The sequence below is a fragment of the Scyliorhinus torazame genome, chromosome 2 (assembly GCF_047496885.1).
Source record: "Scyliorhinus torazame isolate Kashiwa2021f chromosome 2, sScyTor2.1, whole genome shotgun sequence".
Taxonomy (NCBI): Eukaryota; Metazoa; Chordata; class Chondrichthyes; order Carcharhiniformes; family Scyliorhinidae; genus Scyliorhinus; species Scyliorhinus torazame.
In genome coordinates, this window is record NC_092708.1 from 402704873 (window position 1) to 402731906 (window position 27034).

Here is a 27034-nt window from a genome sequence, read left to right on the forward strand (position 1 = left end):
AGCGCCCCCCCTGCGGGTTTCCCGTGATAGCGCCCCCCCCTGCGGGTTTGCCAGTGATAGCGCCCCCCCTGCGGGTTTCCCGTGATAGCGCCCCCCCTGCGGGTTTGCCAGTGATAGCGCCCCCCCCTGCGGGTTTCCCGGTGATAGCGTCCCCCCCTGCGGGGTTCCCGGTGATAGCGTTCCCCCCCTGCAGGTTTCACGGTGATAGCGCCCCCCACTGCGGGGTTCCCAGTGATAGCGCCCCCACCTGCAGGTTTCACGGTGATAGTGCCCCTCCCCTGCAGGTTTCACGGTGATAGCGCCCCTCCCCTGCAGGTTTCACGGTGATAGTGCCCCTCCCCTGCAGGTTTCACGGTGATAGCGCCCCTCCCCTGCAGGTTTCACGGTGATAGCGCCCCTACCCTGCAGGTTTCACGGTGATAGCGCCCCTCCCCTGCAGGTTTCACGGTGATAGCGCCCCCCACTGCGGGGTTCCCAGTGATAGCGCCTCCGCCCTGCGGGTTTCCTGCCGTTGAGGGCTGGATAATGGGAAAACCCATTACCGCGACGGGAAGATGTAATCCCACCGCCAGCGATCGGCGCGCGGCCGAGAAACACGCGCCTGGGGAACGGGAGAATCAGCCCCGGTCTGTTCTGCTGAGTGTTTGTAACATTTCACCAAATCATACAATCCCGTTAGTGTGGGAGCCATGCGGCCCATCCAGTCTGCACCGACCTCTGAAAGAGCCCCCTCCCCGGCCCCCTCCCCGGCCCCCTCCCCGGAACCCCACCAAGGGGAAATGTAATACGGCCAATTCACCTGACCTGCACAGCTCTGAGTTGTTGCTGTTTTTATTTCAGATTAGCAGCATTCACAGTATTTTGTTTTCCTTTTATCTGAAAATATCTTTTAATTTATTTATCTTTAATTATCTTTTAAAATATTTTTCTATTTATTTATCTTTTATTTTAAAATACCTTTTCTATGACCTCTTGGTTAAAACTAAACACAGTTGCCTGGAGCGTACGTCGTGTCACAATGGCTGTGTGCCACGTTTACCTGTGTCAGGGTGTTCCGCCCACAGCCTCTTAATGCAACGCATAAAATCCACCCCCCCCCCGGCCGAATCGTCTGTCTGACTCCGAGAGGTGCCTGTGGCAGACACACATAGAAACAGCGAGGCCATTCAGCCCCCCCCACACCCGTTCAGCCCCCCCCACACCCGTTCAGCCCCCCCACACCCGTTCAGCCCCCCCCACACCCGTTCAGCCCCCCCACACCCGTTCAGCCCCCCCACACCCGTTCAGCCCCCCCACACCCGTTCAGCCCCCCCACACCCGTTCAGCCCCCCCCACACCCGTTCAGCCCCCCCCACACCCGTTCAGCCCCCCCCACACCCGTTCAGCCCCCCCCACACCCGTTCAGCCCCCCCCACACCCGTTCAGCCCCCCCCACACCCGTTCAGCACCCCCACACCCGTTCAGCCCCCCCACACCCGTTCAGCCCCCCCCACACCCGTTCAGCCCCCCCCACACCCGTTCAGCCCCCCCCACACCCGTTCAGCCCCCCCCACACCCGTTCAGCCCCCCCCACACCCGTTCAGCACCCCCACACCCGTTCAGCCCCCCCACACCCGTTCAGCCCCCCCACACCCGTTCAGCCCCCCCCACACCCGTTCAGCCCCCCCCACACCCGTTCAGCCCCCCCACACCCGTTCAGCCCCCCCACACCCATTCAGCCCCCCCACACCCATTCAGCCCCCCCTCGAGGGTGGACAGGGAGAGCAGCAGTGAGGTTAGTTTTTAATTTCTCGGGGCTGGTTTAGCACACTGGGCTAAATAGCTAGCTTTTAAAGCAGACGTCAGACACCGTGACCTCAGACACCGTGACCTCACCCACCGTGACCTCACACACCGTGACCTCACACACCGTGACCTCACACACCGTGACCTCTGAAATTTCATGGATCTCCTGACAACGTTATGAAAGAGGTGACCGGCCCAGAAGACAGTAATAGTAAAGTTGTCCCAGTCCCAGATGACCATGACTACGTTCCCGTTTGCGGGGCAGAACTGACTGGTGGTGATTTAACATGAGGGTCACCACACCACGGGCGAGGAGTAAGGGTGGGAAGGCGGGGCCTTCATGGATAACCTCGGCCGGTACGGGAATAGAACCCATGCTGCTGGCCTCGCTCTGCACCATGAACCAAACTCAGGAGAATAAAATCATAATGCAGAAGGCCATTTGCCCATCATGTCTGCATCAACCCTCCGAAAGAGCACTGATAGAATCTAGTTTTATTTATAGAAGTGCTAGTTGAAAGCATGTCACTAAGAGGTAAAAATATTAAAAGGGCCTTGAGTGTGGGAACTCAGTTTCACATAATGAATTAACCATTGCATTCCAGTGTATTTCGCACAAAGAATGTATTGTTCTCAGTCTAATCAACAATCACTTACAGCAAGGTCTCCGGGCCACGCTGTGTAATACGGCAAGCATGAGAAACATATCCAGTAATTTTCCGAAGACTGCACATGCAGATGCTGAGCTAGTTTTGATAGGCACCAGTTAATCTTAAGTAATAACAAAGAACAAAGAAAATTACAGCACAGGAACAGGCCCTTCGGCCCTCCCAGCCTGCGCCGATCCAGATCCTTTATCTAAACCTGTCACCTATTTTCCAAGGATCTACTTCCCTCTGTTCCCTGCCTGTTCATATATCTGTCTAGATGCATCTTAAATGATGCTATCGTGCCCGCCTCTACCACCTCCGCTGGCAAAGCGTTCCAGGCACCCACCACCCTCTGCGTAAAAAACTTTCCACGCACATCTCCCTTAAACTTTCCCCCTCGCACCTTGAAATCGTGACCCTTGTAATTGACACCCCCACTCTTGGAAAAAGCTTGTTGCTATCCACCATGTCCATACCTCTCATAATTTTGTAGACCTCAATCAGGTCCCCCTTCAACTTTCTAATGAAAATAATCCTAATCTACTCAACATCTCTTCATAGCTAGCACCCTCCATACCAGGCAACATCCTGGTGAACCTCCTCTGCACCCTCTCTAAAGCATCCACATCCCTCTGGTAATGTGGCGACCAGAACTGCACGCAGTATTCCAAATGTGGCCTAACCAAAGTCCCATACAACTGTAACATGACCTGCCGACACTTGTACTCAATACCCCGTTCGATGAAGGCAAGCATGCTGTATGCCTTCTTGACCACTCTATCGACCTGTGTTGCCACCTTCAGGGTACAATGGACCTGAACTCCCAGATCTCTCTGTACATCAATTTTCCCCAGGACTCTTCCATTGACCGTATAGTCCGCTCTTGAATTAGATCTTCCAAAATGCATCACCTCGCATTTGCCTGGATTGAACTCCATCTGCCATTTCTCTGCCCAACTCTCCAATCTATTTATATTTTGCTGTATTCTCTGACAGTCCTCCTCGCTATCTGCAACTCCACCAATCTTAGTATCATCTGCAAACTTGCTAATCAGGCCACCGATACCTTCGTCCAGTTCATTTATGTATATCACAAACAACAGTGGTCCGAGCACGGATCCCTGTGGAACACCACTAGTCACCTTTCTCCATTTTGAGACACTCCCTTCCACCACTACTCTCTGTCTCCTGTTGCCCAGCCAGTTCTTTATCCATCTAGCTAGTACACCCTGAACCCCATACAACTTCACTTTTTCCATCACCCTGCCATGGGAAACTTTATCAAATGCCTTACTGAAGTCCATGTATATGACATCTACAGCCCTTCCCTCATCAATTAACGTTGTCACTTCCTCAAAGAATTCTATTAGGTTTGTAAGACATGACCTTCCCTGCACAAAACCATGCTGCCTATCACTGATAAGTCTATTTTCTTCCAAATGTGAATAGATCCTATCCCTCAGTATCTTCTCCAACAGTTTGCCTACCACTAACGTCAAGCTCACAGGTCTATAATTCCCTGGATTATCCCTGCTACCCTTCTTAAACAAAGAACATAGAACATAGAAAAATACAGCACAGAACAGGCCCTTCGGCCCACGATGTTGTGCCGAACCTTTGTCCTCGATTAATCATAGATTATCATTGAATTTACAGTGCAGAAGGAGGCCATTCGGCCCATTGAGTCTGCACCGGCTCTTGGAAAGAGCACCCTACCCATAGTCAACACCTCCACCCAACACTAAGGGCAATTTTGGACACTAAGGGAAATTTATCATGGCCAATCCACCTAACCTGCACATCTTTGGACTGTGGGAGGAAACCGGAGCACCCGGAGGAAACCCACGCACACACGGGGAGGATGTGCAGACTCCACACAGACAGTGACCCAAGCCGGAATCGAACCTGGGACCCTGGAGCTGTGAAGCAATTGTGCTATACACAATGCTACCGTGCTGCCCTTAAGAACAAATAAATCTACACTATATCATTTTACCGTAATCCATGTACCTATCCAATAGCTGCTTGAAGGTCCCTAAAGGGACAACATTAGCAATTCTCCAGTCGTCTGGGACCTCACCCGTGCTCAAGGATGCTGCAAAGATATCTGTTGAGGCCCCAGCTATTTCGTCCCTCGCTTCCCTCAGTAACCTGGGATAGATCCCATCCGGACCTGGGGACTTGTCCACCTTAATACCTTTTAGAATACCCAAAACTTCCCCCTTCCTTATGCCGACTTGACCTAGAGTATTTAAACATCCATCCCTAGCCTCAACATCCGTCATGTCCCTCTCCTTGGTGAATACCGATGCAAAGTACTCATTAAGAATCTCACCCATTTCCTCTGACTCCACGCATAAATTCCCCCTTTTGTCTTTGAGTGGGCCAATCCTTTCTCTAGTAACCCTCGTGCTCCTTATATACAAATTAAAGGCTTTGTGATTTCCCTTAACCCTGTTAGCCAAAGATATTTCATGACCCCTTTTAGCCCTCTTTATTGCACGTTTGAGATTTGTCCTACTTTCCCGATATTCCTCCGAAGCTTCATCAGATTTAAGTCGCTTAGATCTTATATATGCTTCCTTTTTCATCTTAGCTATTCTCACAATTCCAACTGTCATCCATGGTTCCCTAATCTTGCCATTTCTATCCCTCATTTTCACAGGGACATGTCTGTCCTGCACTCTAATCAATCTTTCCTTAAAAGACTCCCACATTTCAAATGTGGATTTACCCTTAAACAGCTGCTCCCAATCCACATTCCCTAGCTCCTGCCAAATTTTGTTATACTTGGCCTTTCCCCAATTTAGCACTCTTCCTTTGGGACCACTCTCGTCTTTGTCCATGAGTATATGTCCAATGGTTGATTAACAAATCATCTTCTAAGTAACAGACAATCATTTGAACAAACCAGGAGGTCTCAGCTGAGAATTAGAAACCCACGAGAGTAAATGAGGGGTAAAACCAGAGACAAGGATTACCTTAAAAATAGGACCTCATGGTCAAGGTCTTTGTTCCTGAATTCTTGAATCATCTATCTGTTTGTTTGTGTTTGAAGTGATTTATTTTTTGTGCTTAATGCTGTTCGGCATGTGCTCGACTTTTTATGTATTGTTTGATATTTCCTTTCTACGTTTTTATTCAGTTGTTATTCAAGTATATACCAGGGAGCAATTAGCAATAAAGTCAGATTTTTGACACCTCCCACCAACCGGCCTACCAACTCTTATTAGAAGGTAAAATAAGAGTCCCAAGAAGCACCCTACCTAGGTGCACTCCCCACCCTATCCCCATAACCCCACCTAACCTGCACACCCCTATACATTAAGGGGCAATTTATCATGTCCAATCCACCTAACCTGCACATCTTTGGACTGTGGGAGGAAACCGGAGCACCCGGAGGAAACCCACGCACACACGGGGAGGATGTGCAGACTCCGCACAGACAGTGACCCAAGCCGGAATCGAACCTGGGACCCTGGAGCTGTAAGGCAGCAGTGCTAACCATTGTGCCACCGTGCCGCCCATTAGAGCATAGAGCAAGTCCTGTAACACAGGCCACCAGCCTGGTCGTGGGGTTTGTGTGGAATTACTGTGGTTAAAATTAATTTAAATATTTGTCACAGAAGAAGAGTTTCTTGGAAGGAGCTTTAGTTATAGAAGTGCTAAGAGGGGAAAGCAATGGGACAGTAGCATAGTGGTTACCGGAATCGATTCACAATCTGAAGCTCAAGTTCCACCTGGCAAAATGTGGATTTTAGTTCAATATTCCTGGAAAAAATGGTCATGAAAGCTTCTGGATTTCATAAAACGCAGAGGAAAATTTCTGTTTCCTTGTTCTGCCTGCACCTGATGGCAAGGTCATTCTGACTCATTGCCTCCAAGACAACCAATCAGGCCTTGTTGTGTTATCAAGAAGAATATTCCATTTGAACTTAAATCAGCAAGATAAATGAGATGCACAATGTCCCAAATTCATCAAGGAAAGACCATAGGAGCAGTATTAACATTCTGAGTGGCGAGTTCTGTCCTGTACTTGTCCATCTGGTCCAGTTATAGAGAGTTTCACAGCTGAACACTAAATACTGCCATTTCTTACACACAAAACTCTACTTCCATTTTAAAAAATAAATAGTGCCGCCTCAGGACACGGATCGTGGAGCTTTTCCAAAGTCTGCTCCGGATTTTCACTTCATTTCCTCCACGGTTTTCTTTTGGTTTGAGATAATGAAAAAATGTTAAACTTTTTTTTATAAATTTAGAGTACCCAATTATTTTTTTCCAATTAAGGGGCAATTTAGCGTGGCCAATCCACCGACCCTGCACATCTTTGGGTTGTGGGGGTGAAACCCAAGCAAACACGGGGAGAATGTGCAAACTCCACACAGACAGTGACCCGAGGCCAGAATCGAACCTGGGACCTCGGCGCCATGAGGCAGCAGTGCTAACCACTGTGCCACCATGCTGCCCTTCAAAACATTTTTAACCCTATCATTCTTATTGCTTCAATGACCTTTAGCTGATTATTGCTGCCAATGCTTCGTGTTCAACCACTTTATTTTAACTCTGACTTCTATCTAATTTTGGCCCTTTAACCACCTGATCTGCCTTTCAGTAATGTGACACTCCTTGTGGTGCTACATTCTTAGCCAAGTCCTGATCATTGCCATCGCCCTGTTTACTTGTGTGCATTGGCTCGAGTCACCCTGCCACTATCTCAGCCTGGTTTAAATGCCAGGCAATAATTTATTTGTGTTCTTCACCAGTCCCCATCTGCTATGATCATTTAACTGACAAATAGATGATTTTGCTATATACAGCACCCATATTACAGTCCCTCAGGGTTGAGGGTGATTTGCTTCCACTCCGGGGTGGGTGGGTTCTACGGTGGCTGAATAGTCTGATCCACAGACACTGCCACAGGCTGGGCAGCTGGTGTTTGATGAGGTGGGTGGGTGGGACACTCTGGATTCTGCGCTCTCTTTCCGCTGTTTACACGTGGCCTCCGCGTGCTCCACCCTGCGCCGCTCGAGGTGATTGGCACCTTCGCGGATGCTTTTTCTCCAGTTTGTGTGTTCTAAGGCAAGCGATTCCCACGTGTCGGTGGGGATGTTGCCTTTATTCAGGGAGGCTTTCAGAGTGTCCTTGTAACAATTCCCCTTCCCTCCAAGTGATCACTTGCCATTGCTCGGAGTAGAGCACTTGTTTCGGGAATCTTGTGTCGGGCATCTGAACAATGTGACCTGCCCAACGCAGCTGGTCGAGCGTGACCACTGCCTCGATACTGGGAATATTGGCCAGGGGGAGGACACTCATGTTGGTACGCCTATCCTGCCAGTGGATTTGCAGGATTTTGCGGAGGTGTCGTTGGTGATATCTCTCCAGGGATTTGAGGGGTCTGCTGTATATTGTCCATGTTTCTGGTGCATACAGGAGGGCGGGGACCCCAGCTTCTCTGTAGACCATGGGCTTGGTGCTGGGTTTGAGGTCTCGGTCTTCAAACACTCTGTCCCTCAGGCGTCCAAAGACAGCACTGGCACATTGGAGTCGATGTTGGATTTTGTCGCCAATGTCTGCTTGCACTGAGAGGAGGCTCTCGAGGTCTGGAATTTTGATACATGGAGCACCCATATTACATACATATAACATGCATATCACACCCATGTAACAGAAGATGTCCAGGTATTTTCTAAAACCATTTACAAGAGGACGAGCAAGTAATAGACGAGGTAGAAATCAGAGGGTCAGAGAATGGTCTCCTCCGGAGGTTACAGGGATAAGAGAATTAAGAGAGGCAGAGGTGGGTATGGACAGACAGGTTATAATGAGAGAGAGGCAGAGGTGGGTATGGACAGACAGGTTATAATGAGAGAGAGGCAGAGGTGGGTATGGACAGACAGGTTACAGTGAGAGAGAGGCAGAGGTGGGTATGCACGGACAGGTTACAGTGAGAGAGACGAACAAGGACATGGAGGAATTTAACAGCAAGGATAGAAATGTAAAATTTAAGGTACTGAGAGTGATCAGTGAGGACAGGAATGGCGAGTTGGACTTGATGTTGGATATCACCAGCACAATTTTGGATGAGCAGAATAAAATAGTTTCAGTCTTCTAAGTGATTGATTCCTGAAATGGGGGGGTGGGTATCGTCTCAGGAAAGGTTGTACAGACTGGACCTGTATCCATTGGCGTTTAGAAGATTGAGAGGTGACCTTATTGAAACATATAAGATCCTCGGGGGATTTGACAGGCTGGATGCAGAGAGAATGACTCCCCTTGTGGGCAAGACTAGAATTGGGGGGACACAATTAAAAATAAAGGATCTCCCTTGAAGACAGAGTTGCGGAGAAATTGTCTCTGAGGGTTGTGAATCACTGGAACTCCGTTCCCCAGACAGCGGTGGGGAAGGGTCGTGAATATTTTTAAAGTAGAGGGAGACCGATTCTAGACTAACAAGGGAGTCCGAGGTTATCAGGGGCTGGGCAGAATGTGGAGTTGGAACCACAGTCAGATTGGCCAGGATCTGATTGAACAGCAGGGCAAGAGAGGCCGAATGGTTTACTCCTGCTCCTAATTTGTCTGTCCCTATTTGAAGGAAATTGTTCCTGCAAGTCAAATATGTTATTCACTTGTATGATAACCAACAGATCTGAGAACATTTACTGAGTTCAGATTTAGGTTGGTCCAGAGGAGTTTTATCAGAGATCCAGTGGTACGAATTGTCAGTTGTGTGTAGAGGGAGAGGCTAAGATTTGATGTGTTGGGTGTTCTGGATCACATACAGGTCACCAACACTTGAAATAGTGCAACACTATTATATTGAATCATTAACTGTTTAAACATACTTAGACTGTGGGTTAATACGATACTAGCTTTAACTAAAGACCTCTGCCTTGTCCTAACTAGTCGATGCACTCAGCACATGGTGAATGTCTGTGTTGCAGGCTGTGAGCTCTGTCCTCCTAGCTAGCTGCAACTCGAATGAGCGGGAACTCTGATGCTCCCTGTCTTTATAGTGCGTGTGCTCTAACTGGTGATTGGCTGCGGTGTTGTGTATGTTGATTGGTCCCACTGTGTGTCCATCAGTGTGTGTCTGCACCATGATATACTGGTGTATATTATAACATCCCCCCTTTTATAAAAAATGTACCTGCGTGGCAAGAAATAATGTATAGTGAATGTTCCTGACTACGTGTGTGCGAAATATTTACAGGACTATGTACATAAAACTAAGCTATTTACATGGGAAGGTGCCTGGGGCAGAAAAAAACAGTGTCACACAAATAACGAGATGAACACTATATACAAACCACTTGAACGATTAAACGGAAGAACAGAACAAATTAGAAAGTCTATAAGTCCACAAAGTTCACAAATTAAGTCTCTGAGGTGGGCGACGAATTCTGGTTGACCGCCTCAAGGGTGGGTCGGGAGCCGCCGGCTGAGGAGCGGGCTGGACTGTGTCAGAGTGAGGAGGATGCAGAGTAACTGGGATCTCTGCATAGTCCAGGTCAGGGTCAACAGGAGGGCGTGGCAATGGTGGAGGATCACGTAGCGAGCGCGGAACGAGACGAAGGGCACGTCGATTACGGCGCAGAACGGAACCATCCGGTAGACGAACCAGGAACGAGCGGGGAGCCACCTGCCGAAGGACAACAGCGGTTGCAGACCAGCCACCATCCGGAAGATGGATGCGGACGTCGTCATCTGGAGCCAGAGCAGGGAGATCAGCTGCACGGGAGTCATGAGCCGCCTTGCGCTGTGCACGAGACAGCTGCATCCGGCGAAGGACCGGAACGTGGTCGAGGTCTGGGACATGAATGGACGGCACCGTCGTCCTCAGGGTGCAACCCATGAGCAGCTGGGCTGGCGACAGGGCAGTGGACAGTGGGGCCGAGCGGTAGGCCAGCAAGGCGAGGTAGAAATCGGACCCAGCATCGGCAGCCTTGCAGAGGAGCCGTTTGACTATGTGGACGCCCTTCTCCGCTTTGCCGTTGGATTGGGGGTACAGGGGACTGGATGTCACATGCACAAAGTTGTACCTCCTGGCAAAGTTGGACCATTCCTGGCTTGCGAAGCAGGGGCCTTCCGACATAACCGTGAGTGAGATGCCGTGTCGAGCAAAGGTCTCCTTACAGGCACGGATGACTGCAGACGATGTGATGTCGTGTAAACGTACCACCTCCGGGTAGTTTGAAAAATAGTCTACAATCAGAACATAGTCCCTGCCCAGTGCGTGGAACAGGTCGATGCCGACCTTGGACCAAGGGGACGTGACCAACTCATGGGGCTGCAGGGTCTCACGTGGTTGGGCCGGCTGGAAGCGCTGACAAGTGGGGCAGTTGAGCACGGTGTTGGCGATGTCGTCATTAATGCCGGGCCAGTACACTGCCTCTCGGGCCCGTCGGCGGCACTTCTCCACGCCAAGGTGGCCCTCGTGTAGCTGTTCCAAAACGAGCTGGTGCATGCTATGTGGGATGGCAAAGCGGTCCAGTTTCAGGAGAACACCATCGACTACCACCAGATCGTCTCTGATGTTGTAGACCTGCGGGCATTGGCCCTTGAGCCACACGTCCGTTAGGTGGCACATGACACGCTGTAGCAGGGGGTCAGCCGCTGTCTCGCGGCGAATTTGGACGAGGCGTTCATCCATGGCAGGTAGATTGGAGGCCACGAAGGCCACATGGGCGTCAACCTGGCAGATGAATCCCGCTGGGTCACATGGGGTGTTGACTGCCCTGGACAGAGCGTCGGCGATGATTAGGTCTTTGCCTGGGGTGTATACCAACTGGAAGTCGTATCGCCAGAGCTTGAGCAGAATACGCTGGAGGCGAGGAGTCATGTCGCTCAAGTCTTTCTGTTAAGAAGGCGTACGGTGTGTTAGCTTTTATTGGTAGAGGGTTTGAGTTTCGGAGCCATGAGGTCATGTTGCAGCTGTACAAAACTCTGGTGCGGCCGCATTTGGAGTATTGCGTGCAATTCTGGTCGCCGCATTATAGGAAGGATGTGGAAGCATTAGAAAGGGTGCAGAGGAGATTTACCAGGATGTTGCCTGGTATGGAGGGAAAATCTTATGAGGAAAGGCTGAGGGACTTGAGGCTGTTTTCGTTAGAGAGAAGGTTAAGAGGTGACTTAATTGAGGCATACAAGATGATCAGAGGATTGGATACGGTGGACAGTGAGAGCCTTTTTCCTCGGATGGTGATGTCTAGCACGAGGGGACATAGCTTGAAATTGAGGGGAGATAGATATAGGACAGATGTCAGAGGTAGGTTCTTTACTCAGAGAGTAGTAAGGGTGTGGAATGCCCTGCCTGCAACAGTAGTGGACTCGCCAACACGAAGGGCATTGAAATGGTCATTGGATAGACATATGGACGATAAGGGAATAGTGTAGATGGGCTTTAGAGTGGTTTCACAGGTCGGCGCAACATCGAGGGCCGAAGGGCCTGTACTGCGCTGGAATGTTCTATGTTCTATATATTGACCAGCGGGTGATGGTCGGTCTCGACGGTGAATTGGGGAAGGCCGTACACGTCATCATGAAATTTGACGACACCGGTCAACAGGCCCAGGCGCTCCTTTTCTATCTGCGCGTAGCGCTGCTCCGTGGGGATCATGGCGCGTGACGCATATGCAACGGGGGCCCATGATGAGGCCTCATCGCGTTGCAGGAGCACTGCCCCAATGCCAGATTGGCTGGCATCGGTCAAAATCTTTGTCTCTATCACTGGATCAAAAAAGGCTAAGACCGGGGCAGTGGTGAGTTTGGTTTTGAGTTCTCTCCATTCACGCTCGTGGGCAGGAAGCCATTGGAAGTCTGTTGCCTTCCTGATCAGGTTCCTGAGAGCCGTGGTATGAGAGGCGAGGTTAGGGATGAACATCCCTCGGAAGTTGACCATGCCCAGAAATCGGAGGACTGCCTTCTTGTCCTCTGGCATTTGCATGGCTGTGATAGCAGCCACCTTGTCCGCATCCGGCCGCACACCCAACTGGGAGATGTGGTCCCCGAGGAACTTGAGTTCCGTCTGACCAAAGGAGCATTTGGTTCTATTGAGGCATAGGCCCTGCTCCCGTGTGCGTTTGAACACGCGCTGGAGGCGACTGACATGCTCCTGCAGGGTGGTGGACCAAATGATTATGTCGTCGACATAGATGCGAACACCTTCAATGCCTTCCATCATTTGTTCCATGATCCTGTGGAACACTTCTGAAGCAGATATGATCCCAAACGGCATCCTGTTATAACAATATCTGCCAAAGGGGGTGTTAAAAGTACACAGTTTCCTGCTGGATTTGTCGAGCTGGATTTGCCAGAATCCTTTCGAGGCATCAAGTTTGGTGAAGAGCTTGGCACGAGCCATCTCGCATGTGATCTCTTCGCGCTTCGGAATCGGATAGTGCTCCCTCATGATATTGCGATTCAGATCCTTGGGATCAATGCAAATTCTCAGCTCGCCGGAAGGCTTTTTTACACACACCATGGAACTGACCCAGTCGGTTGGTTCTGTAACTCTTGAGATCACTCCTTGGTCTTGGAGGTCCTGCAGCTGCTGCTTGAGGCGGTCCTTGAGGGGTGCTGGGAATCTGCGAGGTGCATGCACCACAGGCATGGCGTTCTGTTTGAGTAGGATCTTGTAAGTATACGGGAGCGTGCCCATGCCTTCGAAGACGTTGTGGTGCTGGTCGATGATGGCGTTGAGTTGCGCCCTGAAGTCAGCGTCCTGGAAGGCAGACGTGTCATCAGGAGAGAGAGAGTGAACTCTTTGAACGAGGTTTAGCAATTTGCACGCCTGTGCGCCAAGCAGGGAGTCCTTCGAGGAGCCACGATCTCGAAAGGAAGGATGGCTTTCCGTGACTTGTGCGTCACTTCAAGTTGCCATGAGCCGGTAGCAGGAATGATGTTGCCATTATAATCCAATAGCTGGCAGGCCGATGGAAGGATGGCTGGTTTGACACGAAGGCTTTGGAAAGCAGACCACGCCATGAGATTGGCGGAGACACCAGTGTCCAGGCGGAATCGTATTTGGGACCGGTTGACCATCAGGGTGGCACACCACTCATCGTCTGGATCGATGCTGTATACCGACAGCGGCTGGTGTCTTTGCTTCGGGGACAGCCTGTTTTTCGTTACGACACCGACTCGAAAAGGCACCTTCGGGTCCTCGGTGTCACTGCTGTGTGGGAGGTCGGAATCGGACTCGGTGACCGTGGGTTGAATTGCCCGAACATTCCTGCGAGGCTGGCTGAAGCGATATGAATTGGCAGGCTGAGCTGCTCGACAGAAGGCAGCATAGTGGCCAAGTCTTCCACATCGCAGGCATTGTCGCGATTTTGCGGGGCATTGCCGCTTTAAATGGGCGGAGCCACAGTTGCCACACGTCGTGACGTCAGCACGTTCGCTGCGCCACCGCGCATGCGCGGTGCGGTCCTGCGTGGTGCGCACCTGCGCATTACGTTCCTCAACGTCGCCGTCCCCTCATTTACTTACAAGCGCGGGAGTCCGCGAAAAGCACGCAAAATGGCCGCCCTCATCCAGGCTGAGGCCCTGGAGGTGCGCAATCACTTGGACCCGTTCCGCCTCGTGGGGACCTTGCCGCGCCGTTTCAGCCGCTTGTATATGGGAGTACCGACTGGTGGCGTTTTCATGTAGGACACAGGTCTCGATGGCGGTCGCTGGGGTGAGTTGCTTTACTTTGAGGAGCTGCTGACGTAGGGGGTCCGACTGAACACAGAAAATGATCTGGTCGCGTATCATGGAGTCGGAGGTGGGCCCGTAGCTGCAAGACTGCGCAAGGATGCGGAGGTGCGTGAGAAAGGATTGGAAAGGTTCATCCTTACCCTGCAAACGCTGCTGGAACACGTAGCGCTCGAAACTTTCATTCACCTCTAAGCTGCAGTGAGTGTCAAACTTGAGGAGAACCGTCTTGAACTTCATCTTATCTTCATCATCTGCGAAGGAGAAAGAGTTGAAAATGTGGATGGCATGGTCCCCGGCCGTGGAGAGGAGCAGAGCAATCTTCCTGGTGTCCGAGACGCCCTCCCTGTCCGTGGCTTCGAGGTAGAGCTGGAAGCGCTGTTTGAATATCTTCCAGTTGGCCCCGAGGTTGCCGGCGATGCGGAGCGGCGGCGGCGGGCTGATGTTGTCCATGTTGCAGGATGACGGAATGCTGGCGGAAGGCAGATCACTTGCAGGTAGGTCTAAGAAGTGCTAGAATCCCACCACTTCCGGTATCATGATGTGTTGGGTGTTCTGGATCACATACAGGTCAGCAACATTTGAAGTAGTGCAACACTATTTTATTGAATCATTAACTGTTTAAACATACTTAGACTGTGAATTAATATGATACTAGCTTTGACTAAAGACATCTGCCTTGTCCTAACCAGTCGATGCACTCAGCACATGGTGAATGTCTGTGTTGCAGGCTGTGAGCTCTGTCCTCCTAGCTCGCTGCAACTCGAATGAGCGGAAACTCTGATGCTCCCTGTCTTTATAGTGCGTGTGCTCTAACAGGTGATTGGCTGCGGTGTTGTGTATGTTGATTGGTCCCACTGTGTGTCCATCAGTGTGTGTCTGCACCATGATATACTGGTGTATATTATAACAAGATTGTTCTCCATCGAAGAGGACATTTGATAAATGTGTTCAAAATGATGAGGGGTTTTGACAGAGGGTAATTAAACCATCTCCAGAAACCTGGCACAGGCACATGAACCCACATGGCCATCTGCATTTCTGTAAGATTCTAGGCAAGGTTACAGACGTTAGCGTGAAAAAAAACGCAATAGAGCAAGCCTCAAACATCAGAAATGAAATGGGTTAACTAAAGAAATTGTAGGAACCAGAAGAAGTTCAGCAGAAAACTGAAAATTACTGAAAGCCAATTTGGAACAAACCTTTCTATTTCAGGTGAAATAGAGATGTCATTGTGGAGTAGAGGGCATGGCTGGAGGACAAATGGAATACTTTGCAACTGTCTTCAATAAAGAGAGTGTTGCCAGTCCAGCAGTGACGAATCAGGGTTAAGAAATTGGATAGGGATAAAATGAATAAAGGAGAAGTTATTTAAAAAGCTGGCAGTGCTCGACGCAGAAGCTACTTGGCTGAGATGGGATGTATGTTGGGTTACGGAGGGAAGGAAGGGTGGACAATGTGGAGTCTCTGACCACAACCTCTCAATCCTCCTTATAGACGAGTAAGATTGGGAGGCTGAAGACAAAGAGGAACATTTCTGGTGACAGGGAATCATGTAATTCCAGTACTTTTTATGATCTGTAGTGAATGCAAATCCTTCTAGGCCCCTGATAATGAGTGGAATCATTAATCTTCAAGGGGGTGGAAATTTGAGTTTTCCCTTTATTTATCACCTCTTACCGTCAGGATGGTGGAGCAGTGCATTAGTACAAAATCGAAGGTGACCTGAGCATTTCAGCATTCAGTGCATTAGTGTGTGTAATATCAGGCGAGGTCCATTCTAACACAACAGTGAGTGTGTGTAATATCAGGCGAGGTCCATTCTAACACAAGTTAGTGTGTGTAATATCAGATAAGGTCCATTCTAACACAACAGTGAGTGTGTGTAATATCAGGCGAGGTCCATTCTAACACAAGTTAGTGTGTGTAATATCAGGCAAGGTCCATTCTAACACAACAGTGAGTGTGTGTAATATCAGGCGAGGTCCATTTTAACACAACAGTGAGTGTGTGTAATATCAGGCGAGGTCCATCCTAACACAAGTTAGTGTGTGTCATATCAGGCAAGGTCCATTCTAACACAACAGTGAGTGTGTGTAATATCAGGCGGGGTCCATTCTAACACAACAGTGAGTGTGTGTAATATCAGCCGAGGTCCATCCTAACACAACAGTGAGTGTGTGTAATATCAGGCGAGGTCCATCCTAACACAACAGTGAGTGTGTGTAATATCAGGCGAGATTCATCCTAACAACACAACAGTTAGCCTGTGTAATATCAGGCGAGATCCATCCTAACACAACAGTGAGTGTGTGTAATATCAGGCAAGGTCCATCCTAACACAAGTTAGTGTGTGTAATATCAGGCAAGGTCCATCCTAACACAACAGTGAGTGTGTGTAATATCAGGCGAGGTCCATCCTAACACAACAGTTAGCCTGTGTAATATCAGGCGAGGTCCATCCTAACACAAGTGAGTGTGTGTAATATCAGGCGAGGTCCATCCTAACACAACAGTTAGCCTGTGTAATATCAGGCGAGGTCCATCCTAACACAAGTTAGTGTGTGTAATATCAGGCGAGGTCCATCCTAACACAACAGTGAGTGTGTGTAATATCAGGCGAGGTCCATTCTAACACAAGTTAGTGTGTGTAATATCAGGCGAGGTCCATCCTAACACAACAGTGAGTGTGTGTAATATCAGGCGAGGTCCATTCTAACACAAGTTAGTGTGTGTAATATCAGGCGAGGTCCATCCTAACACAACAGTTAGCCTGTGTAATATCAGGCGAGGTCCATCCTAACACAAGTTAGTGTGTGTAATATCAGGCAAGGTCCATCCTAACACAACAGTGAGTGTGTGTAATATCAGGCGAGGTCCATTCTAACACAAGTTAGTGTGTGTAATATCAGGCGAGATCCATCCTAACACAACAGTGAGTGTGTGTAATATCAGGCGAGGTCCATTCTAACACAAGTTAGTGTGTGTAATATCAGGCGAGATCCATCCTAACACAACAGTGAGTGTGTGTAATATCAGGCGAGGTCCATTCTAACACAACAGTGAGTGTGTGTAATATCAGGCAAGGTCCATCCTAACACAAGTTAGTGTGTGTAATATCAGGCAAGGTCCATCCTAACACAACAGTGAGTGTGTGTAATATCAGGCAAGGTCCATCCTAACACAACAGTGAGTGTGTGTAATATCAGGCGAGATCCATCCTAACACAACAGTGAGTGTGTGTAATATCAGGCAAGGTCCATCCTAACACAACAGTTAGTGTGTGTAATATCAGGCAAGGTCCATCCTAACACAAGTTAGTGTGTGTAATATCAGGCAAGGTCCATCCTAACACAAGTTAGTGTGTGTAATATCAGGCGAGGTCCATCCTAACACAACAGTTAGCCTGTGTAATATCAGGCGAGATCCATCCTAACACAACAGTGAGTGTGTGTAATATCAGGCAAGGTCCATCCTAACACAAGTTAGTGTGTGTAATATCAGGCAAGGTCCATCCTAACACAAGTTAGTGTGTGTAATATCAGGCAAGGTCCATCCTAACACAAGTTAGTGTGTGTAATATCAGGCAAGGTCCATCCTAACACAACAGTGAGTGTGTGTAATATCAGGCGAGGTCCATCCTAACACAAGTTAGTGTGTGTAATATCAGGCAAGGTCCATTCTAACACAACAGTGAGTGTGTGTAATATCAGGCGAGGTCCATTTTAACACAACAGTGAGTGTGTGTAATATCAGGCGAGGTCCATCCTAACACAAGTTAGTGTGTGTCATATCAGGCAAGGTCCATTCTAACACAACAGTGAGTGTGTGTAATATCAGGCGGGGTCCATTCTAACACAACAGTGAGTGTGTGTAATATCAGCCGAGGTCCATCCTAACACAACAGTGAGTGTGTGTAATATCAGGCGAGATTCATCCTAACAACACAACAGTTAGCCTGTGTAATATCAGGCGAGATCCATCCTAACACAACAGTGAGTGTGTGTAATATCAGGCGAGGTCCATTTTAACACAACAGTGAGTGTGTGTAATATCAGCCGAGGTCCACCCTAACACAACAGTGAGTGTGTGTAATATCAGGCGGGGTCCATTCTAACACAACAGTGAGTGTGTGTAATATCAGCCGAGGTCCACCCTAACACAACAGTGAGTGTGTGTAATATCAGGCGAGGTCCATCCTAACACAACAGTGAGTGTGTGTAATATCAGGCGAGATTCATCCTAACAACACAACAGTTAGCCTGTGTAATATCAGGCAAGGTCCATCCTAACACAACAGTGAGTGTGTGTAATATCAGGCGGGGTCCATTCTAACACAACAGTGAGTGTGTGTAATATCAGCCGAGGTCCACCCTAACACAACAGTGAGTGTGTGTAATATCAGCCGAGGTCCACCCTAACACAACAGTGAGTGTGTGTAATATCAGGCAAGGTCCATCCTAACACAACAGTGAGTGTGTGTAATATCAGGCAAGGTCCATCCTAACACAAGTTAGTGTGTGTAATATCAGGCAAGGTCCATCCTAACACAACAGTTAGCCTGTGTAATATCAGGCGAGATCCATCCTGACACAAGTTAGTGTGTGTAATATCAGGCGAGGTCCATCCTAACACAACAGTGAGTGTGTGTAATATCAGGCAAGGTCCATCCTAACACAAGTTAGTGTGTGTAATATCAGGCAAGGTCCATCCTAACACAACAGTGAGTGTGTGTAATATCAGGCGAGGTCCATCCTAACACAAGTTAGTGTGTGTAATATCAGGCAAGGTCCATTCTAACACAACAGTGAGTGTGTGTAATATCAGGCAAGGTCCATCCTAACACAACAGTGAGTGTGTGTAATATCAGGCAAGGTCCATCCTAACACAAGTTAGTGTGTGTAATATCAGGCAAGGTCCATCCTAACACAAGTTAGTGTGTGTAATATCAGGCAAGGTCCATCCTAACACAACAGTGAGTGTGTGTAATATCAGGCAAGGTCCATCCTAACACAAGTTAGTGTGTGTAATATCAGGCGAGATCCATCCTAACACAACAGTGAGTGTGTGTAATATCAGGCAAGGTCCATCCTAACACAACAGTTAGTGTGTGTAATATCAGGCGAGATCCATCCTAACACAACAGTTAGTGTGTGTAATATCAGGCGAGATCCATCCTAACACAACAGTGAGTGTGTGTAATATCAGGCAAGGTCCATCCTAACACAAGTTAGTGTGTGTAATATCAGGCAAGGTCCATCCTAACACAACAGTGAGTGTGTGTAATATCAGGCAAGGTCCATCCTAACACAAGTTAGTGTGTGTAATATCAGGCGAGATCCATCCTAACACAACAGTGAGTGTGTGTAATATCAGGCAAGGTCCATCCTAACACAACAGTTAGTGTGTGTAATATGACTCTGCTGTATGATGCAAATGTGAAGAGATGAAAATGGACTGTGGGAGTGTTTCACAAACTATCCCCCAATGTGACCGCGTATTAACTTACCAAAACTTTCTCACGGGCAATTAAGGATGCGCAAAAATAGCTGGCCTTGCCGGCGACGCCCACCGCATGAAAGAATATATTTTTAAAACCCCTTGATTACTGACATGACATTAAAAACCAGCAAAATCAAAACAGCAAAGAAGTAGCATAGTAACAGCCAGTATCTCATGTATTACATAATGTATATAATGTATTATATAATGTATTGGGCTGCACGGTAGCACAGTGGTTAGCACTGTTGCTTCACAGCTCCAGGGTCCCAGGTTCAATTCCCGGCTTGGGTCACTGTCTGTGTGGAGTCTGCACGTTCTCCCCGTGTCTGCGTGGGTTTCCTCCGGGTGCTCCGGTTTCCTCCCACAAGTCTCGAAAGGCGTGCTATTAGGTAATTTGGACATTCTGAATTTCCCCTCTGTGTACCCGAACAGGTGCCGGAATGTGGCGACTCGGGGATTTTCACAGTAACTTCATTGCAGTGTTAATGTAAGCCTACTTGTAACAATAAAGATTATTATAAAGCAACATATAAATATGAAAATGTGTGTTTTAAAGTACTTTGTAAAAATATTATTTTATGTACTCATCCAGGTTTCAACCAAACTTTGCACATTTCCCCAGTGCCAGAAGTCTCAGTAAAGCCCCTCTCCCCTCCACAGACACATTTAACTAGCGTATCTCCCCTTTCCCCACATACAAACAGGACCCTCTCCCCAACCCCTCATTCAATCACTTAGAAGCCACTCTTCCCTAACCACCTCCTCCTGTCAGTCAGCAACTCCTCTGCCCAACCACACCCTCCAGCCCCCGGCCAGCTACACCCCGCTGAGAATCACAATTCACTGTTCCCCACCCAATGGCCAGCTCTCCCCCGCTGCGACTCCACCAGGCAGCCAGCCAGCAGCAGAGCGCCCCCACCCAGTGGGAGGAATGGCAGCTCCCGAAAGCCTGCACCCAGCCTCATTATTCACACAAGACACTCTCCTCCCAGCTTTGACCACGTTGGAGGTCAGGAAAATGGCAGAATTCTATTCTCCAAAAGTAGGAATTCTGCCAACTGATGGGATTTTCTCATCTCTGTATGGGGGGTTGGTGTCAGGGAGCTGGAGTATGCAAATCTCTGTTTCTAAAAGGAAGATGGATAATAGTTGGTAACTACAAAGCAGTCAACCACATTAACCTAAACCAAAATTAATTAGATAGAAAATCACAAGTTAACAACTTAGTGTCAGCATGGATTTGTCAAAGGCACTTCAACTTTAAACAATTTAATTGAGTACTTTGATGAAGTAATGTATGAGAGAAGTGCAGGTGCGAGAGACATAGATCTTCCAAAAAGTGTTGATGAAGTACGATATCATGGAGTTGTTTGCAAAGTTGAAGCCCATGACTGGATACAAAACTAGCAAAGGAATAGAAAATTGACAGTGATAGTGACCAGTTGACAGCAATAGTAGTTTTCAAAAGGGAATTGGGTAAAATATCTGATATGAACCTGAGGAAGGAGCAGCGCTCCGAAAGCTAGTGATTCGAAACAAGCCTGTTGGACTTTAACCTGGTGTTGTAAGACTTCTTACTGTACATTTTCTAAGACAGTGATCACTAGATTTTGTTCAGCGTATCAACAGGAGGTGGAATAGATCATTCGGCCGTTCAACCGTCTCCACCATCCAATAAGATCAGGACTTGGCTGTGGTCACAGCTCCATTTTCCTGTCTGCCTCCGCCCCCCTCCCCATAACCCTCGACTCCCTTTGGCACATCAGGACATCAGTCTAGTTCATGAGGTTTAACGCTGCGGTTTAATACCCAATTTCATCATTCAGAAGACGGAGCAGCTACCAATTGACCGAAGCAAAATTAACTCCTAAAATGCTCAATTTAAATTACTCAAAAGTATGTCAGAAAAGCTGAAAAAAACTGATGAAACAGAAATGAGAGAAAAGTAATTTTCCGAGTTACTTGTCCTCTGGATCTGGGAGAGACTTTGGCAACCTGGATTTATTGCCCATTCCAATGTTCAATTTATATTATCATAATGTGGAGATGCCGGCGTTGGACTGGGGTGGGCACAGTAAGAAGTCTTACAACACCAGGTTAAAGTCCAACAGGTTTGTTTCAAACACTAGCTTTCGGAGCACTGCTCCTTCCTCAGGTAAAAGGTAATCATATCTCTTCATTCACCTGAGGAAGGAGCAGTGCTCCGAAAGCTAGTGTTTGAAACAAACCTGTTGGACTTTAACCTGGTGTTGTAAGACTTCTTACAATTTATATTGGGACGAACTTTAATCAGTGATAACGTACAGCTAATTAATAGAAAACACTGTTGAAAGTACAGAGCACAAGAGGGTGGCAGAGTTGAGGAATACCAGATATAGACATAGAACATACAGTACAGAAGGAGGCCATTCGGCCCATCGAGTCTGCACCGACCCACTTAAGCCCTCACTTCCACCCTATCCCCGTAACCCAATAACCCCTCCTAACCTTGTTTGGTCACTAAGGGCAATTTATCATGGCCTGTCAACCTAACCCACACATCTTTGGACTGTGGGAGGAAACCGGAGCACCTGGAGGAAGCCCACGCAGACTCGGGGAGAACGTGCAGACTCCGCACAGACAGTGACCCGAGCCGGAATCGAACCTGGGACCCTGGAGCTGTGAAGCCACAGTGCTAACCACTGTGCTGCCGTGCTGCCCTTTCTGGCAGGAAGAACCTGCTGGCCCTTTCACAGATTTGTGGGGAAATTGCGTGAACATTTCAGTGAAGTCAGTTGACGTTGTGGGCGGGGGGAAGTTCGCACACCCTGCAGCTCAAATGTGACCCTTTTGCAATCCTGCCCACTTTTGCTAGTTTGCAGGGAGCAGGTTTGTCTGTAACTGACTGAGGCAAATTCAATAAAACATTTATAAAGCCCAAACCGCCGGTCACCGCAGCGTCCGAGTAACTGCTCCCACATATTCCCCACAGCACTGCGGGGGGTCATTGGTCAAAGACAAGAACAATCTAATTTTGTGGCCCCCTTCAGGGATATCCCCCCTCTCTGGAACAGGGGCTGGTTTAGCTCAGTGGGCTAAACAGCTGGCTTGTAATGCAGAACAATGCAGCAACGTGGGTTCAATTCCCGTACCAGCCTCACGAACAGGCGCCGGGAATGTGGCGACTAGGGGCTTTTCACAGTAACTTCGTTGAAGCCTACTTGTGACGATAAGCGATTATTATTAATCCCTGTGTCTGGGGGGTGGCGTCCCAGGGGGTTTTGGGGGGGTTGCTGCTGTGGGGAATGTGCAGGGTGCCCGCGCGGCGGCCGCTCGGCCCGCCCAGCCCCTGCTAGCCCCCGGACTGACCTGGTTGCCGAAGACGGCGATGGAGCAGGCGGTGGAGACTTCGTTCGGGCCGAACCAGACGGAAGCGATGCGGGACGGCATTCCCAGGATGAAGACCTGGGCGATGCCGCAGACGGTCTGTCCCAGGAAAGTGACCGGGAAGAGGTCGGGCCGCACGCTGGCGATCTTGACCCAGGCCCCGCAGCAATTCAGGCCGCAGCCGCAGAGCGCGATGACCCTCAGGCCCTTCCTGTCCAGCAGCCAGGTGACCGGGAAGATGATGGGGATGTAAACCACAAAGTAGATCATGGAGAGCCAGTCAATGGTGAAGGAATCCACCCGGTAATACTTCATAATGATGTTGTTAATGATGCCGTATTGGATCCACTGGAAAGCGTTACACAGCGAATAGGAGCTGAACAGAAGGACAATAACCCAGCGGCGGCGGTACAGGCGGGTGTGCAGCCCCCCCGCAGCCTGCCCCCCACACTGCCCCCCCTGCCCCCCACACTGCCCCCCCTGACACTGCCCCCCGCCCCCCGGCACCTTCCTCTCCCCCGGGTAACCACCTGCCTTACTCACATCCTCAAACTTTCTCACATCCTCAAACTTATACATCACCAACAGGAAGTGGCCGCAGCTCCCAACACAATCCCAGCTCAATCCCCACCTTCCCAGCTCAATCCCCACCTTCCAAACTCAATCCCAGCTCAATCCCCACCTTCCCAACTCAATCCCAGCTCAATCCCCACCTTCCCAACTCAATCCCAGCTCAATTTCCACCTTCCCAACTCAGTCCCAGCTCAATCCCCACCTTCCCAGCTCAATCCCCACCTTCCCAGCTCAATCTGCACCTTTCCAACTTAATCCCAGCTCAGTCCCCACCTTCCCAACTCAATCCGCACCTTCCCAGCTCAATGCCCACTTTCCCAACTCAATCCCAGCTCAATCCCCACCTTCCCAGCTCAATCCCCACCTCCCCAGCTCAATGCTCACCTTCCCAGCTCAATCCGCACCTTCCCAACTTAATCCCAACTCAATCCGCACCTTCCCAGTTCAATCCCAGCTCAATCCCCACCTTCCCAGCTCAGTCCCAGTTCAATCCCAGCTCAGTCCCAACTCAATCGCAGCTCAATCCCAGCTCAATCCCCACCTTCCCAGCTCAGTCCCAGCTCAATGCCACCTCAGTTCCAGTCCCAGCTCAGTTCCAGTCCCAGCTCAATCCCAGTTCAGTCCCAATCCCAGCTCCAGGACAGGGCTGTGATCCCGCCTCAGGCTGTCTCCCTGTTACACAGCAGCAGAGACACTCACTCAGAGACACTCAGACACTCACTGAGAAACACTCAGACACACAGCAGCAGAAACACTCACTCAGACTCAGAGACACGGCAGCAGAGACACTCAGAGACTCTTACGGGTACAGCTGCACACTGGGTGTGATCCTGCCTCAGGCTGTGTCGCTGTGCACACTCTGAGATCCTTGTTACTCACTCACACACACAGCCTGGTGGTGTAGAAACTCCTCCCGCTCCGCCTCCTGACACTACCCCCTGTGGGAGGCTGTGAGCACAATGTCAAACAGCAAACCCATCACATTGAAACAGCAGCTCCTCACCTTCACTTCTGGGCTAAATCACAAATAACTATTCAGACTTAATAAATCCCTTTGTGAAATTGAAACTTCAATAATATTCCTGATCTGTAAAGGGGTCAAAACGTGGCACGAGGCTGAGAAACAATGTGAACCTAGTGAGTCAATTCTAAAACATTAATGTGAAGGGTTCACTTCGAGTATTACTTTAAAATTCCTTAACCATTTGAAACACATTTCAAAGCTATACGAGGTGCGGTGGTTGTGTTAAAGGGTGACAGGCAGTCACTTCATGTCTGAAGCAACTGGGGAATGAGGAAGGTATCAGTGTGGACTGAGTGAGAAAAATGAACCGCATTCTTTCACCAGAGAGAGGAATAACAGGTTCCACCCTGGTAATCCACCCTTTCAAATCATGAACCTCCTTCTCAGGAAAAAACACCACTGATTCTCCCCCCCTCGCCCCACCCCCACTTATAAACTGCATTTCTCTCCGAACTCCATAAAGTATCGTTGGATCCCAAATCTTTCCCTGCACTCCGCATTTGAATTGCTTCAGACAATATTCTGCCCTCAACTGAACCAGCTCTTCACAAAGTTACGGTAAACTATTCCTCACCCTTGTCTGCCTCCAGCCTTTGGAATGGTTGACAATTCCAATATCCTCCAAGGTTCCTTGCAGTATTGTCCAGCTAGGTGACACAGTCAATTTCATAGCCACACACACAGGCGTCTGCAGTGTCTTCGCTTCCTACCCTGCACTATTAATACTGGAGCTCCCAAAGGACCCCTTCCATATCACTTCAATTGAATAAAGCTCCATTCACTCACCCCCAACATTGAATAAACCCTCAGCTCCTGAACCCCATCATGGAATACACCCTGAACCCCAATATTGAATAAACCCTGAAATCCAAACATTGAATAACTCCTCAACCACTCACCCCCAACATTGAATAAACCCTGAACCCCGACATTCAATAAACCCTGAACCCCAACATTGAATAAACACAACCCCAATCATTGTATAAACACTGAACCCCAATCATTAAATAAACCCGGAACCTCAACATTGAATAAACCCTCAGCCCCTGAACCCCATCATGGAATACACCCTGAACCCCAGCATTGAATAAACCCTTTACCCCAACAATGAATAAACCCTGAACCCCAACATTATATATAACCTAACCCCCATAATAAAATAAACCATGAACCCCAACATTGAAAAATCTTGAACACCAACATTGAATAAATCTGAACCCCATCATTGTACATACGCTAAACCACATAATTGATTAACACTGAACTCCAACACTGAATAAACCTTGACCCCCAACATTGAATAAACCCTGAACCCCAACATTGAACAAACCCTGAACCCCAACATCAAATAAACCCTGAACCCCAACATTGAATAAACCTTGACCCCCAACATTGAATAAACCCTGAACTCCATCATTGAATAAACCCTGAACCCCAACATTGAATAAACCCTGAACCCCAACATTAAATAGACCCTGAACCCCAACATTGAATAAACCTTGAACCCCAACATTGAAAACCCCTGAACCCCAACATTGAACCAACCCTGAACCCCAACATCGAATAAACCCTGAACCCCAACATTGAATAAACCCTGAACCCCAATCATTAATGAAACGCCATAGACATAATTAAATAATCCTGAACCCAAACACTGAATAAACCCTGAACCCAAACATTGAATAAACCCTGAACCCCAACATTGAATAAACCCTGAACCCCATTATTGTACATACCCTAAACCCAATAATTGATTAACACTGAACCCCAACACTGAATAAACCCTGAACCCAAACATTGAATAAACACTCAGCCCCTGAACCCCATCATGGAATACAGCCTGAACCTCAACACTGAATAAACACTGAACCCCAGCATTGAATACACCCTCAGCCCATGAACCCCATCATGGAATACACCCTGAACCTCACCAGTGAATAAACTCTGAACCCCAACATTGAATAAACCCTAAACCCCACAATTGATTAACACTGAACCCCAACACTGAATAAACCCTGAACCCCAACATTGAATAATCTCCGAATCCCAAAATTGAATAAACCCTGAACCACATCATTGAATAAACCCTGAACCCCAACATTGAATAAACCCCGAAGCCCAACATTGAATAAACCCTAAACCCCAACATTTATTAAACCCTGAACCCCAACATTGAATAAACCCCGAATCCCAACTTTGAATAAACCCTGAACCCCAACATTGAATAAACCCTGAGCCCCATAATTGAATAAACCCGAAACCCCAACATTGAATAAACCCGAAACCCCAACATTGAATAAACCATGACCCTCATCATTGAAAGACCCTGAACTCTAACATTGGATAAACCCTGAACCCCAACATCAAATAAACCTCGAACCCCAACATTGAATAAACCCTGAACCCCAACATTGAATAAACCATGAACCCCAACATT

The 27034-nt window shown here is 48.6% G+C and overlaps 1 protein-coding gene across 1 annotated transcript in view; it reads right to left on the reverse strand.

Annotated features, from left to right (window-relative positions):
• The window catches only part of flvcr2a (FLVCR choline and putative heme transporter 2a), a 390222-nt gene extending 366796 nt beyond the window's left edge, over positions 1 to 23426 (reverse strand). Inside the window, exon 1 of the mRNA XM_072494542.1 lies at positions 22983 to 23426. Within this exon, the coding sequence (XP_072350643.1) occupies positions 22983 to 23315 (333 nt within the window). The 5' untranslated portion in view covers positions 23316 to 23426. The remainder of the gene's footprint in view (positions 1 to 22982) is intronic.
• Positions 23427 to 27034: the final 3608 nt, after the last annotated feature.